The sequence below is a fragment of the Eschrichtius robustus genome, chromosome 3 (assembly GCF_028021215.1).
Source record: "Eschrichtius robustus isolate mEscRob2 chromosome 3, mEscRob2.pri, whole genome shotgun sequence".
NCBI classification, from domain to species: domain Eukaryota; kingdom Metazoa; phylum Chordata; class Mammalia; order Artiodactyla; family Eschrichtiidae; genus Eschrichtius; species Eschrichtius robustus.
In genome coordinates this window covers 117,250,400-117,265,956 of record NC_090826.1, presented here as the reverse complement: position 1 = coordinate 117,265,956, position 15,557 = coordinate 117,250,400, and the positions used below count along the sequence as shown (strand labels likewise).

The 15,557-nt window shown below is 49.1% G+C and overlaps 1 protein-coding gene across 1 annotated transcript; it reads right to left on the bottom strand.

Moving 5' to 3' along the window:
* Positions 1 to 725: 725 nt before the first annotated feature.
* NCSTN (nicastrin) lies at positions 726 to 15,541 on the bottom strand. The gene is made up of 17 exons (XM_068541107.1): positions 15,376 to 15,541; positions 14,039 to 14,143; positions 10,143 to 10,266; positions 9,592 to 9,713; positions 9,017 to 9,162; positions 8,098 to 8,248; positions 7,694 to 7,803; positions 7,282 to 7,434; positions 6,505 to 6,609; positions 6,244 to 6,321; positions 5,203 to 5,375; positions 3,647 to 3,749; positions 3,438 to 3,533; positions 3,042 to 3,129; positions 2,623 to 2,777; positions 2,172 to 2,384; positions 726 to 1,527 (listed from the first exon to the last, which is right to left on the bottom strand). Exons 1-17 carry the CDS (start codon positions 15,458 to 15,460, stop codon positions 1,405 to 1,407), a joined length of 2,130 nt encoding a protein of 709 aa, XP_068397208.1. The 5' UTR covers positions 15,461 to 15,541; the 3' UTR covers positions 726 to 1,404.
* Positions 15,542 to 15,557: the final 16 nt, after the last annotated feature.

Genomic DNA, 15,557 nt, shown 5'->3' with positions numbered 1-15,557 from the left:
GGGGAATTAGAGTATCGCCAAAGAGCAGAGATTCTCTTTCTAGAAGGGTCCAAAACTACGCTTGTTTTGGTCTACAAAATGCCCACTGACAGCACAAACCGCTTAGCATGCCACCCAAGGGCCTTTGTGACTTGGGCCCAGCCTGCCTGCGGATCCTTACGGCTCAGGAACACTGAACAACCTACCATTCTCAAGCGTAAGCCATGCCTTTTCTTGGCTCTGTGCTTCCATACCTGGTGAGCTCTAAATCACCACCCAAGTGCCTCCTCCTCTCTGCAGCCTTTCCAAATGCCACCCCCACTGCCCTGAACCCCTCCATGTGCTACCAGAGCACTCTGGAGAGGCTGCGATTTCTCCATTTACTACACCTAGTTGTGAGTGTATGTTTCTCCCTTTACCCCAAATGTGAGCTACTCAAGGGTCAAGGCTGCTGTATTCCCTTCATCTCTGGACCCCAGCCCAGGCCTCAGATAAGGAAAGAAATGTCTGTCGAATACAAAGTGGGAAGAAACCTTGCTAACTTCGCTCTTACAAGAGGGAAACCAGGATTTCAGGGCTCCACAAGGAACCCTTCTGCCAGAACTTCCACTGTTTTTGACACAGCCTTACTACTCGGGCTCTCTGGGGACTCAGAAGAGAGCATGTGAGGTTACGGTTCCACGACTCCAATCTGGGATCACTGAACAAGGGGGCTCAGGAAGAAGAACAGGTAATGGTACAGGACATGTGGGAGAGTCTGTTTTAATGAGACTCGTTATTTATATATTTATAAACACGTACACATACACACACAAAAGGAAAAAAGAAAACAAAAATAGATATTACAGCTTAATAAAAATTACAACTGAGCACTGTGGGCTGGAGGTGGGATACCCACCCAGCAGCACACCCACCCTGATGTGCCATCTAAGGGCCTTGAGACAGGACAGCAGGAGGGAGACAGGAGGCTCAGCCCACAGATGGCTCCTGTCCTCCTCAGGGCTTCCTTGCAGTTTGTTCCTGGCATTCACCCCTTCATGTCCTTCCTGGTCAGGAAGGGGGCGAGGGGCGGGGAGCAGAGGGAGGTATAAGGTGGGACGGAAAGAGAAGAGGGATCCTGAAGAAGGGAAAGTTAGGGTAGGTAGCTAGGAGTCAAAACAGGAGCAAGAAGCTTCTATTTGTCATCCCAGGATTTGGCAGGGGTGAGGAAGAAGACACGGGGAGGGGAGATGGGAAGGGGAAGATGTGGGCGGCAGGTAACTCGTTTATCTCTCACTGTCTCTTTTGGGCAGTTCCACTTTATGTTAATGTCAGTCCGAGCCAGGCCCAGAGAGGTTCCAGTGACAAACTAGTGGTTTATGTCCCAGTGGGACAGATGATCTAGGAAGTGAACTGCAGAGCTGGCAGGAAAAGCTGGGGTCCTCTTCAGTAAGACACAGATCCTGGTTCCCGGGGAGCAATGAAAAGGACATCGGCTTTGGCATTGATGCAGTAGGTGACGACAAGAGAGAAGACGAGGACGCCGAAGCCCACCATCAGGGTGATAAACTGCAGGAGGAGATGGGCAGGGAAGGAGAAAGGTGCTCTCAGAACTCAGTGCAGTTGTGGATAACTGCTTGGGGCTGGGAGCCAGGGCACTGGAATTCCAGAGCTGGCTCCAAGCACCAAGTACTGAGCAATCATAGGCAACATCTCCCCAGTCTGGGGACTTAGTCTCCCCATTTGAAAAGAGAAGTACCTCTGTCCTTGCTTCTGTCTTTTTTCCTTAGATTTTAAGCATCCAGAAGGTAGGGCCCATAACTTTGATTCTCTTGTGGCCAACTACGTGACTGACTCACTTGTGACAGGTGCTCAATAAGTTATTAGATTGACTCGTCCTAGCGATGGCTGGTGGACATACCGGATGGGAGTGGAGCTGCGGAAGGGCTACATAGGGTCCACAGGGGAAGGCTTATCTCTTTGGGTCTCCATGGGAACATATGTCCAGAATGAACACATATGCAAACTATCAGTGAAGACAAGCTTCCTAATGGCGCATGCTGGCTGACCAGGGACAGATTTGCAGCAGGTTTTTGTGGCAAATCTGGGGCAAATGGGAGATGGAAGGGGTAAGAGACGAGAGGCAATAGAAAGAGGTCAAATCGACCTCTGCCACCTCCCCCACGCCCCACCCTCCCCAACCCATGTCTCACCTCCAGCTCTTTGCTGGCTATCAGAAATATCCGGGCGCGGATGTCTTTCCAGCGGCTCTCAGTCCATGTAGAGTATTCAGTAGAGCCCCATTGCTTCAATTCGAAGGCAGGGGACAAGGCCCTGGCGAGTCGTGCCGTGGAACGCACACACCGGGGAAGCCGGTCTGTCTCATTGGAATTCAAAGGGCCCTGAACCCAGGTGTACTCATACAGCTGCACAGAAGACAGGCCACAGCAAACGGGCTGACAGGATCCTCTCTCTCTCACTCCCTTACCCTCTAGATGGTCCGTTTTTACCCAGGCTACTGCCTCTTCAATACTCAAGTGCAAAGGGCTGCATCCCTCTACCTCTCCATCCCAATCTCTTGTGTCCAATTGGGCCTAGGAGATCCACCAACTTTCCCAAGGGAAGGGGACGCTTGGGGCGCCTCCAATGTCCACTACCACTCACCTCCTTGTTTTCAGTGGGGACTTTACTCGGATCCTGGCACTGCTCTCGGGTAAGGTCGATCACCTTGCCAGTCAAATTTGCCAAGGCATACTGTACAACGTAAGTGGTGTTGGTGGGGCTGGAGACGGCGATGTAATGCTGAAGAGGCCCGTCACCTGACCGGAGACCACAAGGGAAGGGAGGATTTGATGGGTGGAAGGTGGGGTGCAGATGGGCAGGGATAGGAAGAGCCCAGGGATAGGCAGGAGCCAGAGAAGAGAAAGTTAAGAGAAAAGGATCCAACAAATATCAGGAGGAAGAAAGGAAAACAGGGGGGAAAGAAAATAGGAAAAAGGAGAAAGGAAAGATTAAATCAAAATGATGACTTTTTCTCTATCCCTTCCCTTCGTTAAGGGTCCCATCGCACACCAGGTGCTTACCCAAGTAGGACCTTAGGTCCGGCCTGAGGATAGACTGGAACCACGAGTTGTTGGCTCTAACCAGGAACCCATAGAGCAGGCGGGTAACCTAGGATCGGGACAGGGAGAAGAGAGACCCCTGTGACTTGGAGCCCAAGGAAAGAATTATTAGTGGAGATCCAGTCATGGGGTAGGAACCAGACTGGCCAGACACTGGGGCTGGGGAGACGGTGGCTGGCCACAGGATGCAGATGAGGCTCCCCCGAGAGCTCCCTGGGGCATCAGTGATCCTCACCTGCACATCCAGGGCCGCTGAATGCCAAGGTTTGGGAAACTAGGCAAGGGACCAGGATAAAGGATGGGGTAGCCTGCTGTGTAAACAGAGACAGAAGGGAGCCAGGGCCCACTTGCTCTTACCGTCTGGGGATCGGCCTGAATGGTGTCACTGAAGTTGGTTCCTCCTGCGAGCTGGTACAGTGCACGTCCCAGCACCGTGGCCACACCTGCCAGAGCCTGTAGTAGGTGAGGAGGGGGCTGAATGGCCCAGGTTCTCTGACCTCCAACACTAACATGCTAGCCGTCTGCACTGTGTTCCCCATGCTCCCACCCAGCCCGGGTGGTGCTACCTTGGCAGCGTCTGTCACAAAGTTCAGGTCCTCTTCAGGGCTCTGCCCTTCAGGGTAGGTCACATTAATGTTCTCAGCAGTGTCGTAAATGCTCTGGTAATAGCTGCCAGGAAAGCCAGCATGAGCCTTGGCTGCACTCAGCCAGGGCCCTGCCCTTTCCTCCCTCAACTGTCCCTTCTGCAGGAACTTGGAATCTCATTTTTCCTCATACAGGGAGGAGGGAAGAGAGAAAATCAGGATTCCATATTGAAGAAGGTGTAGAGAATGGCGAAGTAGGAGTGAGCGTGGGAGTGCTTAAATACAAAGACTCGTCTGACCGACAAGATAGAAAAGGTAAATAAGATCGCAATGCAGGAACTGTTCCTTCCTGGGAGATCTTTAAATGTAAGAGACACTTCCGTGTCATTTGGGTCGGAGATACAGGAGGGTGGCTAAGATGACTCTCAGAGAACCCTGCCATACGTTATCAGAGCAATCATATGATTGTTTCAATGTACATTCATATTGAAGGTGGCTGGGAGTAGAGGGGGACGAGCAGGTCTGTCCACAAATATGTAACACTACACTGGGTCAAACCACCCTGATGCTCCTTGGGAAGCCCCAAGGAGACAGATCTTAGAAGAGCAGCTACGAGGAGAGCACTCCCAGCCTCTACCATCACTGAATGCCTGCCCCCCACAGAACCAAGTCAGCCTCATGGCCAAGTCCAACATATGTTCAAATGATGAATCACCGCTCACCACAAAGTGATACAGAAGACAGGTTTGGAGAAGAGAGCTGACCCTATGTATCAGAACCGTCACCGCCCTAAATAAATGAGAAGGTGCTACTGGGTGGGGGCTGGAGAACCAGAGCTTATGCATTTTGACTCAGAAACTCACTTGGCCTGTTTTGAGAAGGGAAGGGAGGCTGGGGGCTTAGCAATCCAGCGTGAGTCAAGTCCCCTGTTACCCTAGGCCTCAAGTTAGGGGCAGTTTAGGAGTGCCTAGGACCAGGAGAGAGGTGACTACCAGGGCCTCACCCCTTATTGCTGGAGCCCCCTCAGCTGTAGGGACATTTTTACACCCACACTGAACCACGTGCGCTTACCACATGGCAAGAACATGTCACATTTCACAGAGTATGAGCACTGTCTGTGGCACCCTTGGGTGGGTCATAGAGAGCAGGGACAGCTCTCTGTGCTCCAGCCAAAGAACCCCCAACATCATTCCGCCGCGCGTCTGAGATGATGCCCTCTGCTGGCAGCCCTGGGGAACTCAGGCCCCTGGAGAGCTTTGGAGAGGTGGAACCACAAATGAGGAGGATTGTGCTAGGAAAGGGCTCAGGGTGAGGACTGTTTTCTAAGATGAAATGTCAAGTCAAACGAGGGGACCAGGTTAGATGTGAAAAAGACACTGAGCAAAGAACACAGATTGACCTGAGATTTTGGTGAGGGTCGTATGGGGACGGGCGAGCAGTGATCTCTCTTGACACAGAGACATTTCTCTCTATGGACCTCTGGCTGCAGAATAGATTCTCTTCGGGAACAAAGAGGATGCAGGCTAGGTGACTCTTACTGGTTATGGAAGACAGCAGAGTGGTCAGCAAGAACAACGCCAGAGATGTTTCGAGCTCGAAGAAATCGCTGCAGAGAAGATGGTGGGAGAGGCTGGGACCGACTCAGCCTCCTGAGGACTACAGTAGGGACGCCAGCACCGCTCTTCTCCAGGGTGGTCAGGAGCTCCTCCACCTGGGGGATGAGGGGCATTAGCTGATGGGACGCACTGGGGAGAGGAAGCAGGAAGAGGTCTCTCTTAGACCTGAAACACTCTCTACTTCAAGTCCCCAACCTGTTGAGCAGCCCTAAATTCTCCTAGATCTAAATCCTTCAAGCCTTTTGGGATCAAGGCTCTCTGAATTTTCCTGCAGCTCCCACCATCCTGTTTAAGTTATGGCACAGAGAACTAAGAGGCCTGTAGGTTCTTTTTTTTCATATTTACAGGTAAACCCCACTGTCCTCAGGACACTGTCCTATCCTCAGCCGATGTTTTACTTATTATTTGCTGTATAGAACTGGAGGAGCAAAAAATAATACAAAACAATGCTGAATGCCACACCAGTAGTCCACTCTGTAAGGGCTGTAAGAAGCCAGAGCAGGGATGACACTGAAGCTGGCATGGCAGGAAGAGGACCTCAGGGAAAAAACAGACCTATTTTGAGGGAGGGAGGGTCTTGAACAAGGAGTGAGGAAAGTGGAAGACAGTTTGGGTAGGGAGTCTTACACAGCCAGGATGAGGAAGGGCAGCCAGGACAGCTGGGCCCCTGGGGCAGCAGGAGAGAAAGGAGCCACTCACACCCTGTCCTTAATGGGCAGTGATAGTTCGCTAGGCACCGAATGATCAGAGAACCATCCATCCCAGGGAACCAGTGACAGGAGCTGAACTCATGGTTTTTCCCAGGGAGCTGTAACAGCTGGGGTGTTCACCCTTTGGCCAACACCCAACCTAAGGTCCTGTTTCACAGGCCCTGGAGGCTGGTGCGGATAGGGCCAGGGCGAGAGGGTGCCCATATTCTGAGCTGTTGAAACACAAAGTGAGGGGAAGAGATGCTCAGATTACCTGGTTCTGTACAGTTTCATTTTTCTGAGACATGGGGTCTGTGTGCATCCAAAGCTCTAGTGAATTTCTTAAGGCCACCTGAGGGGAAGATGAAGAAGCAACATTTATAATTAGTCTCCCATTCTGGCCCATATCGGGGAGAAAAGAGTGGGATCAGAAGTCAAGGGAAGAGGTGGTGGCAGCTGCAGTGGGGACAAGAGAACAGCAGAGGTGAAGCTTTAGGAGGTAAGAAGGAAGGGGTGGAGGATGCATGCTGCACACCTGTCCCAGCTCCACGAATGAGTCAATGTTCTCTAACTGCACAGGAAACTTGCCGTTCTCCATATCGTAGACCATTCTTGAGCTGCCAATGTAGTCAAAAGTTTCCTGAGGGATGGAGACGGGTGGGAAAGGGAACAGAGATTCCAAAGTGTTAGGGCAGCCTCAGTGCCTTGGGGCCAGATCATCAAAGCTGTAGGTACAAAGGTTACTGTCTGTGTCATCTCAACTGCTGGCCAGCTTAGTCACGTGACTCTGCCCTCCTCCCTACCCCAGCTCCCAGCTGTGGCTATGCCTCACATGTATGTGTCACAGGACTTCTCGAGCCCAGACGTGGGGAGAGCAGCCTAAGTGGAGGCCCAAGGCGAACATCAGCTGTTAAGTGTCTGCTTTTTGCTTCTCCCCCACCTCCGCCGAATGAGCCACGGCTGCTGTTCCTTTACCCTAGGGCCAGGCTGTGGTGGCAGTGGGGAGAGGCAGGAGCCTCAGGGCTCCTGGGTGGAGGTGGCAGGGAAAGGGTCCAGAGAATGTAAAAGAATGTCTCAAATAGACAGTACCCGTGGGGGAGTGAGGGAGTTGGCAGTATACCAATTCCAGGTCAGGGTGCAAAGGCTTCCTACAGTGGGGGAATCTGAAAGGGAGACACACATAGACACATCCAGAAGCTCTCTGCTGAATAACAATTAAGTCAAGTGCTGAGATCTTCCCCAAACAACAGCCACTCCCATCTTTACCACCCACTCCTTCCTGGCCATCCCACCGCAGCCAAAGAGCCCTCACCCCTTGGAAGAAGACAAACATGACATTGCGGGGCAGGGTGGTCACGTCGGGTGCCTTCTGCAGAGCTTCAGCTGCAGCCAGCTGAGTGACGAAGGAGGCAACGGCACTTTCAGCCCCTGGGGCCACATTCCAGAAAAAGGAACGACTGTCCAGCTGGGCACGGCAGACAAGGCAGAGGAGGTACACTTTGAAAATGGAAATTCAGGGCAGGCCCCAGTCCCCCTCTCCTGTTCTGGCCAAGAAAATATTCATGTCCTGCGGCGATGGCTAGAACCCCAGAGTCCCACAGCCCAGATCCCTCTCCGTCTGAGGCTCCCCACTGTAGCGACTCAGACACCTGATATGCCCAAAACAGCCCTGCCTGCCCTTTCTGTGCCAGCCCTGCCCTCCCTGATGAGGGGCCAACACTCACCCGGGTGGCAGCCACCACAACCTTGTCATCGGGCTCCAACGTCTCAGAGGTGTTTACAGGCTTTAGCATGCTCCATACGTTGTAGTCGGACAGGGGGTCACAGACGATTTCTGAGCAGGACACAGACAGTGAGAGATCAACAGGTAAGGAAGGAGGTATCTACAGAGAAGGCCCGGAAGACCTCTCTGTAAGTCACTTTCTGTCTCCACTCTTCCACGTTGGTTTCTCTGCCACCGTCCACTTCGGGCACAAGCTGCCTCGATTGTGTAGAACTGTTTCCACTTCTCCCACCCAGTGCTCCCTACCTGTGCCCACTCTGTCCCGATAGTGGTCTCACCCACGTTCCCTGGCCTGACCCCTCCTCCCCACCCCAGGGCACCCAGCTCGCCTCGGATCTGTCCTACCTGGGTTGATGCTGAAGGAGCTCTGGATGAAGCTGCGTCGCATGCAGGTGACGGTGCTGATGACGGCGTGCATGTGTGAAAAGAGCTGCATGGCGCACAGTGGGAAGGCCGGCGCTGAGCCGTTCTGACTCAGGTTGTGATCGCGGTAGCACTACAAGGGGAGACGAACCCCGATGAGGCAGCTAGCTGTGGAGTCCACCCCATACTTCCCAGAAGGAGGAGGGCCCAGCACCATCCTTAGGCCATTCCCACATCTGTCCCTGAGCTACAGTTGTCCTGGTACAACCACAGGAGCTATAAGGTCAAAGAGAAAAACTCACCAAGAGGTGCCAAGGGGCACAGAGTCAATGACTTAGTTGGGGCAGATGAAATTACCCTATACCAAATGGCCTGCCCCAACGTGGAGCTTCAGTCACTGTTCCTAATGTGATTTGCTGTGAAGAGCACCAAACTGGGAGATCAAAAATGAAATTCAAGACAGCTTGCACATCAACTCACCATGTAACTGTGGACAAACCTCTTAACTGCTCTATGTATCAAAATTAGAGAACATTAGATTAGAATTAGAGAACATTAGAGCTAAAAAGAATTTCAGAAATTACTGAATTGAATCTCTCAATTTCTAGTCCAATGCTCTTTCTTACCACACTAAGGGTTCTTATAATCTGGGTTCTATACCTTATCTCATATTAAATATTCTTTATGTTTTCTTCCAGTCTAAAAGCCTTTAATGCTATAATTTCAGGCAGGAGAGAAACAGGACAGGGGAATGTGAGAAAAATAAACCTCTTGGCTCTTCCTGCAGCAACTGTCTTTCAGAGGGTGTACTAGTAGAATGAGACTCCCTCTAAACAGGAGAACAGCCTAAAAAATAATTCTCTTTCTAAGTGGAATTGCTAGGAGCTGGCAGAGTCATTACCTGCTTAATGACATTGGTTTCATTTTCATCTTCAAGAAGGAAGATGGGGAAACTGAAGTCCTCATAAGCCAAGCCATCGCCCAGGGAGTTCCATGCTATCTCTCTGCAGTGAGCAAACTCTGGCCCATAGGAGTTGGAGTAAACACCTGAAAGGGAGGACAGGGGATAGGATGTTGGGACACCAAGCACTCAGGGACCAGGTAAGGAAGGAGGGCTAGGATATCATAGGATTGGGACTAAGAGTTCTGAAGGAGGGGGTGACTCAAAGAAGCAAGTATCAACCTATCACCACCTAAACTAAAACAGACACTGGTATCAGGGAGCCCTAAGCTGGGCAGTTAGGGATCTGAGCATGTGACAAAAAGGGAGGATGGAAGGTAAGCAGAAAAAAGGGGAGCAGGAGAGAGAAGGGATAAGTGGTAAAGACAAAGAAACGAATCTTTTGTTTGGGAGTCAGTTGCTCACACTATACACAGACAGACGCACACCTCTTCCCAAGCCCTCCAAGATGTGAGAATGAAGCAACAATGAGGCTTGGGTGACAGCAGGCTCCCCTGATCCCTTGGGGCTCTTACCAAACCCATCATTGGGACACTGCACACTAGGAGAGAAGCCTGAGGCAGGACTGGGCTTGGCTAAAGACACTGCAAGACCAGCAATTCGGCTGGTTCTCCCCTTCATCTTCTCCATCAGATTCCTGGAATAGGGTGACAATGCCATGAACGAAGGCAGGGAGGTTATCAGGCAGCCCGACATCCTGCCCCCTAGGATGGAAACAAATGGGGAGTTAGGGGAATCAACACTGTCGGCTCATTTCTTGTCTTTTCGGTCTCTTAGCTTCTGAGTGAGAACCATGACCTGATCTGAATTCAGGGCTTAATCTCATCTACCCTGTCTGTGCACCCCTTCTTCCTCCCTGGGGTCCTTATTCAACTAGAGCTCTACTTACAAGGTCACCGAGATGATTCCTTTTAATGGCCCAAGTTTTCTTCGGACGATCACTCCACCCCCTGCCCTGATCGGACCAGGGCAGCCAAGGGAAGTTTTCACTCACAAGTGTGAGGACTGTTCACTGACTCTTCCCCTCTCTGGATGCATTTCCTCCGCAGGAACACAGAGTTCTTACCTGGTAAAGAGCGTGCCCTCCAGCAGAACCACATAAGGGGGGTTAGGGCCATCGGTCAACACCCACTGTAGGTCTTCTTCCTTCTGTACTACGTGGATAACCCCTGTGTCCCCACTAACGGAAGCTGCCAGAACAGAATAGGTCAAATTAAAGCACCCACAGCTGACCATTCTGACTTTGCTTCACTGACTCTGCAGATCATTTATCCCCCCGACAAAATGTCACAAGACATTGCGTTAATGCAGCCAACTCTGGACTGGAACTGAAAGGCTGAATTGCCCTGGCTCCATTTGAAGGCTACTAGGAGGGAATGGAGGACAAAGGAGGCCCGAAGTCTACTCATTAGAGGCCTTGTTTGTTCAATGTCAGAAAGGCTCTACGATCTTCATTTTCTTGCCCTCTTCCCTCAACCTCATTTAGCCATATATACAAGATTCTGTAACAGCAGACACCAAAGTCTTTACACATGCATTTTCTCCATGAAACGGCAGGCTCTAGATCTCAAGCTTAGAGTTCTAGCGCTGAATCTTCCTTTGTGAAAACATATGTGTAGATTCCCTTGGCCTTCATAGCCTCCTTGGATCTCCATTCCTTTGCCTTATTTGGAAATGACTTTACTTGCTTTTGGCCAGTCTTGGGAAAGGTTAATCAAGAAGTTCAAGGCGTTCTGTAGAACAGTTTCCCAAATGATGGGTCTTGAATAGATTAGGTGTGCTGATATCGAGTCCTCTCATTTCTGGGGACCGAGGGTTTCCAAAAACCCTACACTGGTCACCCCAGGCCAGGAGCAGACTCATCCATTACCCCAGGATGCTCTACAAATAACATTTTCTTTTATTTTAAATGTTTGTTTATTTATTTGGTTGCACCTGGTCTCAGTTGTGGCAGTCAGGCTCGTTAGTTGCGGCATGCACGTGGGATCTAGTTCCCTGACCAGGAATCGAACCTGGGCCCCCTGCCCTGGGAGCTCAGTGTCTTAACCACTGCACCACCAGGGAAGTCCCAAATAACATTTTCTATATGTTTCATGACAAAGACTGGAAGGCACCGCTCTACAGGATGGACGATCCAGTCCAGAATGCCTTGAGTTCTATGTAGCAATACCCCTCAAGTCCCTAGTGATCCATGTAGAGACATCCTAGGGTCTCCCCACAAGTTTTCTCCCCACTCAAAACTGGATGTGTTATTCATAAATTGTTTTAGAGCAGTATTTCTCAACCCTGGTTACGTATCAGAATCACTTTGGAGTTTTAAAAAATAGAGATGCTTGTGCTTTACCTCAGATCTACTCAATTTAAATCTCTAAAGGTGAGACCCAAGCATGTGTATTTTCAAAACACGTCACATGGTCCTTTATTAGGCGTAAGAATTATGTCTCTAAACCAAGACACTGGAATACTTGTAACTTGCAAGAGACAAAAACCACAGGTACTTTTCAGACTGCCAGCCATGTAGAATTTTTCTCCCATGGGATCTGGTAAAATCTAGATAGAGAAGCAGGTCCCCAACATTCAACTAAGTCATATATAGCAAATACTTCATAAGTTCATGTTGATAGTGATAAGAGTAAAACATACGAGGAAAATCAGAATCTGGAATAACTTTGGTAAAGATTTGGCTACCAAATGGCAGTTCTAAGTAAAACAATAGACAACAGTGCGTGCCACAGCATTTAAAACACAAGAAAAGGAAAAGCTCATCTGGCAGATAAAAAATATATAACTTCAGCTCCAAGGAGGACAGGAAGAAGACAAGCTATAACACAGGCCTGAAAAAACCTGGATTGGGCACTGGGTTCCCACTGGTGACTGTGTAGTCTTAAATAACTTGCTTACTTTCTCTGGTCCTTCAATGAGGAGGAGGTTTTCCACCCCTATTCATCTCATACTGTAGGAAAAGAGTAAAAAAGGAAAGAAAGGAAGGAAAGTAAAGAAAGCTACAGATAGCCCCTTCTGAGCACTTTTAAAAGGGTCCAATAGAAACAGAGCATCAGAAGCAGAAAATCAAATCTAGGTCTTTCTCTCCAAATTTAAGCAGGTGTAGCTTGCTCAGGATGGACAGATATGAAGTAAGACTTAGAAATAAGTAGGTTGAAAAGGAAACGAGATCTTAATGAGGAAGTGGCCAGAGTCCAGCCCCTCCCCTTTCATCTCTCTGTACTGGCACCAGGCTTTATCTCTAGAGGCTACTGCTTTGCTTCCCACAGGGCTGCTCTAAGAACATGCAGCAGACTCATTCCCAAAGGGGATATTTTAGAGCTCAGCTTCAGGAGGATGGGGGCCTAGCCTTTTGCACTAGAATGGGGTTCTAGCAAGACCAGCAGTCTCATCTCAGCCCACACTGGACCTGGCTCCCTTCTACTCACAAATCTAGTTTAAGAACAAAGTCCAGGGACTTCCCTGGTGGTCCAGTGGTGAAGAATCCGCCTGCCAATGCAGGGGACGCGGGGTCGATCCCTGGTCAGGGAACTAAGATCCCACATGCTGCAGGGCAACTAAGCCCGTGCGCCACAACTACTGAGCTCACACACCTCAACAAGAGAGCCCGCATGCCTCAAACTACTGAGCCCATGTGCTCTGGAGCCTGCGCGCCACAACTACAGAGCCCACGTGCCTTGGAGGCTGCACGCCACAACTAGAGAAGAGAAAACCCGCAGGCCACAACTAGAGAGAAGCCTGTGCGCCACAACAAAGACCTGACGTGGCCCCAAAAATAAATAAAATACATAAATAAAATAAATAAATATTAAAAAACAAAACAAGGTCCAACAAAAATAATTTGGGACTGTTTGGAACCAGTTAACCTACTCCCAGTATTTCCTGTAGTAAGGATATGGACAATTACTGTAGAGTATAGCTAGGGGAAGGATGGCTAGAAAACTAGTAATTGCCACCTTGAGCAAGTCCTTCACTTCCCACTGTCTAGTTTTCTCCAACCAAACTGGAAGGTTTCAGACAATCACACTGTCCTGTTGAGACCGCACTCAGCATCATCAATAAACACCTATTAAAGGCAGTCTGACTTTCAGCTTTGTGCACTTATATTCTAACCATTTTTATAGGAGTAAATAAATTCGGAGGTAACCAATTTGATGATGAAGAAGTCAAGATCTGACTCTAAGTTTCCTGCCTCCCTGCGAAACTGCATTCTGACAAAGCTACCATCCACAGAACAAAATCTGAAGATAACAGGTTAAGCAGCAAAGGAACTAGGGATTCAGCCTTCAGATTACAACTTTTTTCCCTCTCATAGTTTTATAACCATACCACGTTGATAGGGTAGCCTGTTTTGGAACACATTTACAAAACATAAAGACAAATCTAAATGCTTTACAATTTCCTTTTGTAACTATTTGGCTTTCTCAATGCCTTCTTCTTCAAAGAGTTCACTGCCTTAAGGAAGCCCATTTCGGTTCCAAAAAGAGCATTCAGAGTGCAGGTGATGAGTGGACTTCATAGAATAAGAGGCTTTTACTCCTTAGAAAAGACTATAAGTTTCTACCTAACCAACTGGTTAAGAGTCCTGGTTTAGAACTTAGACCACTGGGGCTCAAAGCCAAGCTTCATCACTTAATAGCAGAATGATCTTAGAAAAGTTACTCAACTTCACTAAGTCTCAGTTTCATCATTTGTAAAATGGGGATAATAACAAGACCTACTTATGGGGTTGCTGTGATGGTTAAATGAGATGTACAAGTAAGAACCTTGTATGTAGCATTTCCTAAATGTTTGCTCTTATTAATTATCTCACCTGGTTTGACAAATGGTTCTCTATCACCTACTACCCACACCGCCTAATTTGTGTGCTAAGACTCCCAAGCGGGACTTGGATTATTATACCTAGGGTACAGACTGAAATATCAATGGCCACGAACACAAATCCCAACCTCAACTCACACTGGCAGCCAATCTGATGAGTAGCATTGAGCAGACGGACACAGGGAGCTGTTTTATTTAAGGGGATGTAGATCTTCTTCTCCACTGAGTTTCCTTTGCACAAACCTGATCAGAAGATAAAAAGTGTAAGAAGAAATTGAGAGACATTGGTACTAGCCTCTATCATGTCACAAATTTGTTGTATGGCTTGAGTATATCATACTTTCTAAAATGGGACTAATGCCTATTCTTCTCACCTCTTGGGCACATTATTGGAACAAATAAATGCACCCAGCTATGTACCACAGAGGGTTACTACAAATCATAAAGCAACTGACATTGAAGCTAAAAGACAAAAAACTTGATTTGTCAAAGGAGGTATTTAACCTCAGGTGTACCTGCTTCTGGTTGCCTGGACAACCACACTTCTGCTTTTCTTTTCTGTATGTACATGACTAATTAGTTAATAAATGGGTGCCAGTCTAAGAATATAGAGCACAACAGCAACAAAATCTTCTTGTGACATTTTTCCAGGGGTCTGAACAGAACTGGGAGAAAACTTATGCCAAACACGCTGTCAGTTAATCTAACATCAGTAAGTCGTTTGTGTGTGCCCACAGTGTGAGGCAGGTAGTTTCTCCTTTGGGGATTTTTAAAACAAACAATCTCAATTTGGGGGAAGGTATCGTCGTGGTTATAAACAGGCATGTTTGTACTTTAGGGCTTGACCAACTAGAAAGCCATATACCAGAAAATAAATGGGTGTAAGCAAACACCTGTGCACATTATAAATGGCTAAAGTTTCTTGAATCATTATTTCACGGCATAGACAGTTAAGAGAACTAATATCTTACCTTAGTTTCACTTTATTGATGGGACAAACTGAGGTGAAGGACAGGGACGCGGGTTTACGGTGGAGTAAGAGAAAGAAAGAAGGCATTTACCTTCCTAAGCGCCGCAATGAACCCACAGAACCAAGCGCTTTGATCTTAAAAGTCTAAACGCACTGGGAAGAAAGCTGAACGCTAACTAACACCTGTCCTTTCTGATTGTGCGTGGGGTGGCTGGGGCCGTGGGGGAAACGAGATACCCGGGCAAAGTAGGAGAAAGTGGGGCTGGAAGTCCAGGAAGAGGCCTGGAGGAGGAAATGGGGCTACACGACGTGCCGCGGGGGAGAAGGGACCTTCAGGTCCAGGCAAAGGGGGAACTTCTGTCGTGGGAACGAAAGAGAAAGAGGATTTACAGGGTGGGGGGACGGAGGGGCTGCGGGGACCAGAAGGGAGACGGCAGCACTCGGGCCGGCCAGATCCGGAGGATTCTTCTTACAAACTGGAGCTCACGGGCGGGGTAGGTCTCACCTGCCAGTAGGACGCAGAAAGACACAAGGCGAAGGAGACTCCGATTTCCCAGGTCGGCCACACAGCCACCCCCATCCGTGGCCATCTTGCGTCTCGGTTGAGCGGAAGCCCTGGTTCCCTCCTTGTCCGGCAGTGGCCTCTCTAGGCCAACAATGGAGCCGTCTCTGTGGCCCGGAGCTCCT

Excerpts from the sequence above, each read along its gene's own strand:
- NCSTN (XM_068541107.1), bottom strand. The coding sequence starts at position 15,460 with ATGGCCACGGATGGGGGTGGCTGTGTGGCCGACCTGGGAAATCGGAGT. Across the intron at positions 6,322-6,504 it reads CATTCGTGGAGCTGGGACAG|GTGGCCTTAAGAAATTCACT; the intron begins GTGTGCAGCATG and ends TCTTCCCCTCAG. Across the intron at positions 2,385-2,622 it reads TCCCCACTGAAAACAAGGAG|CTGTATGAGTACACCTGGGT; the intron begins GTGAGTGGTAGT and ends TCTTCTGTGCAG.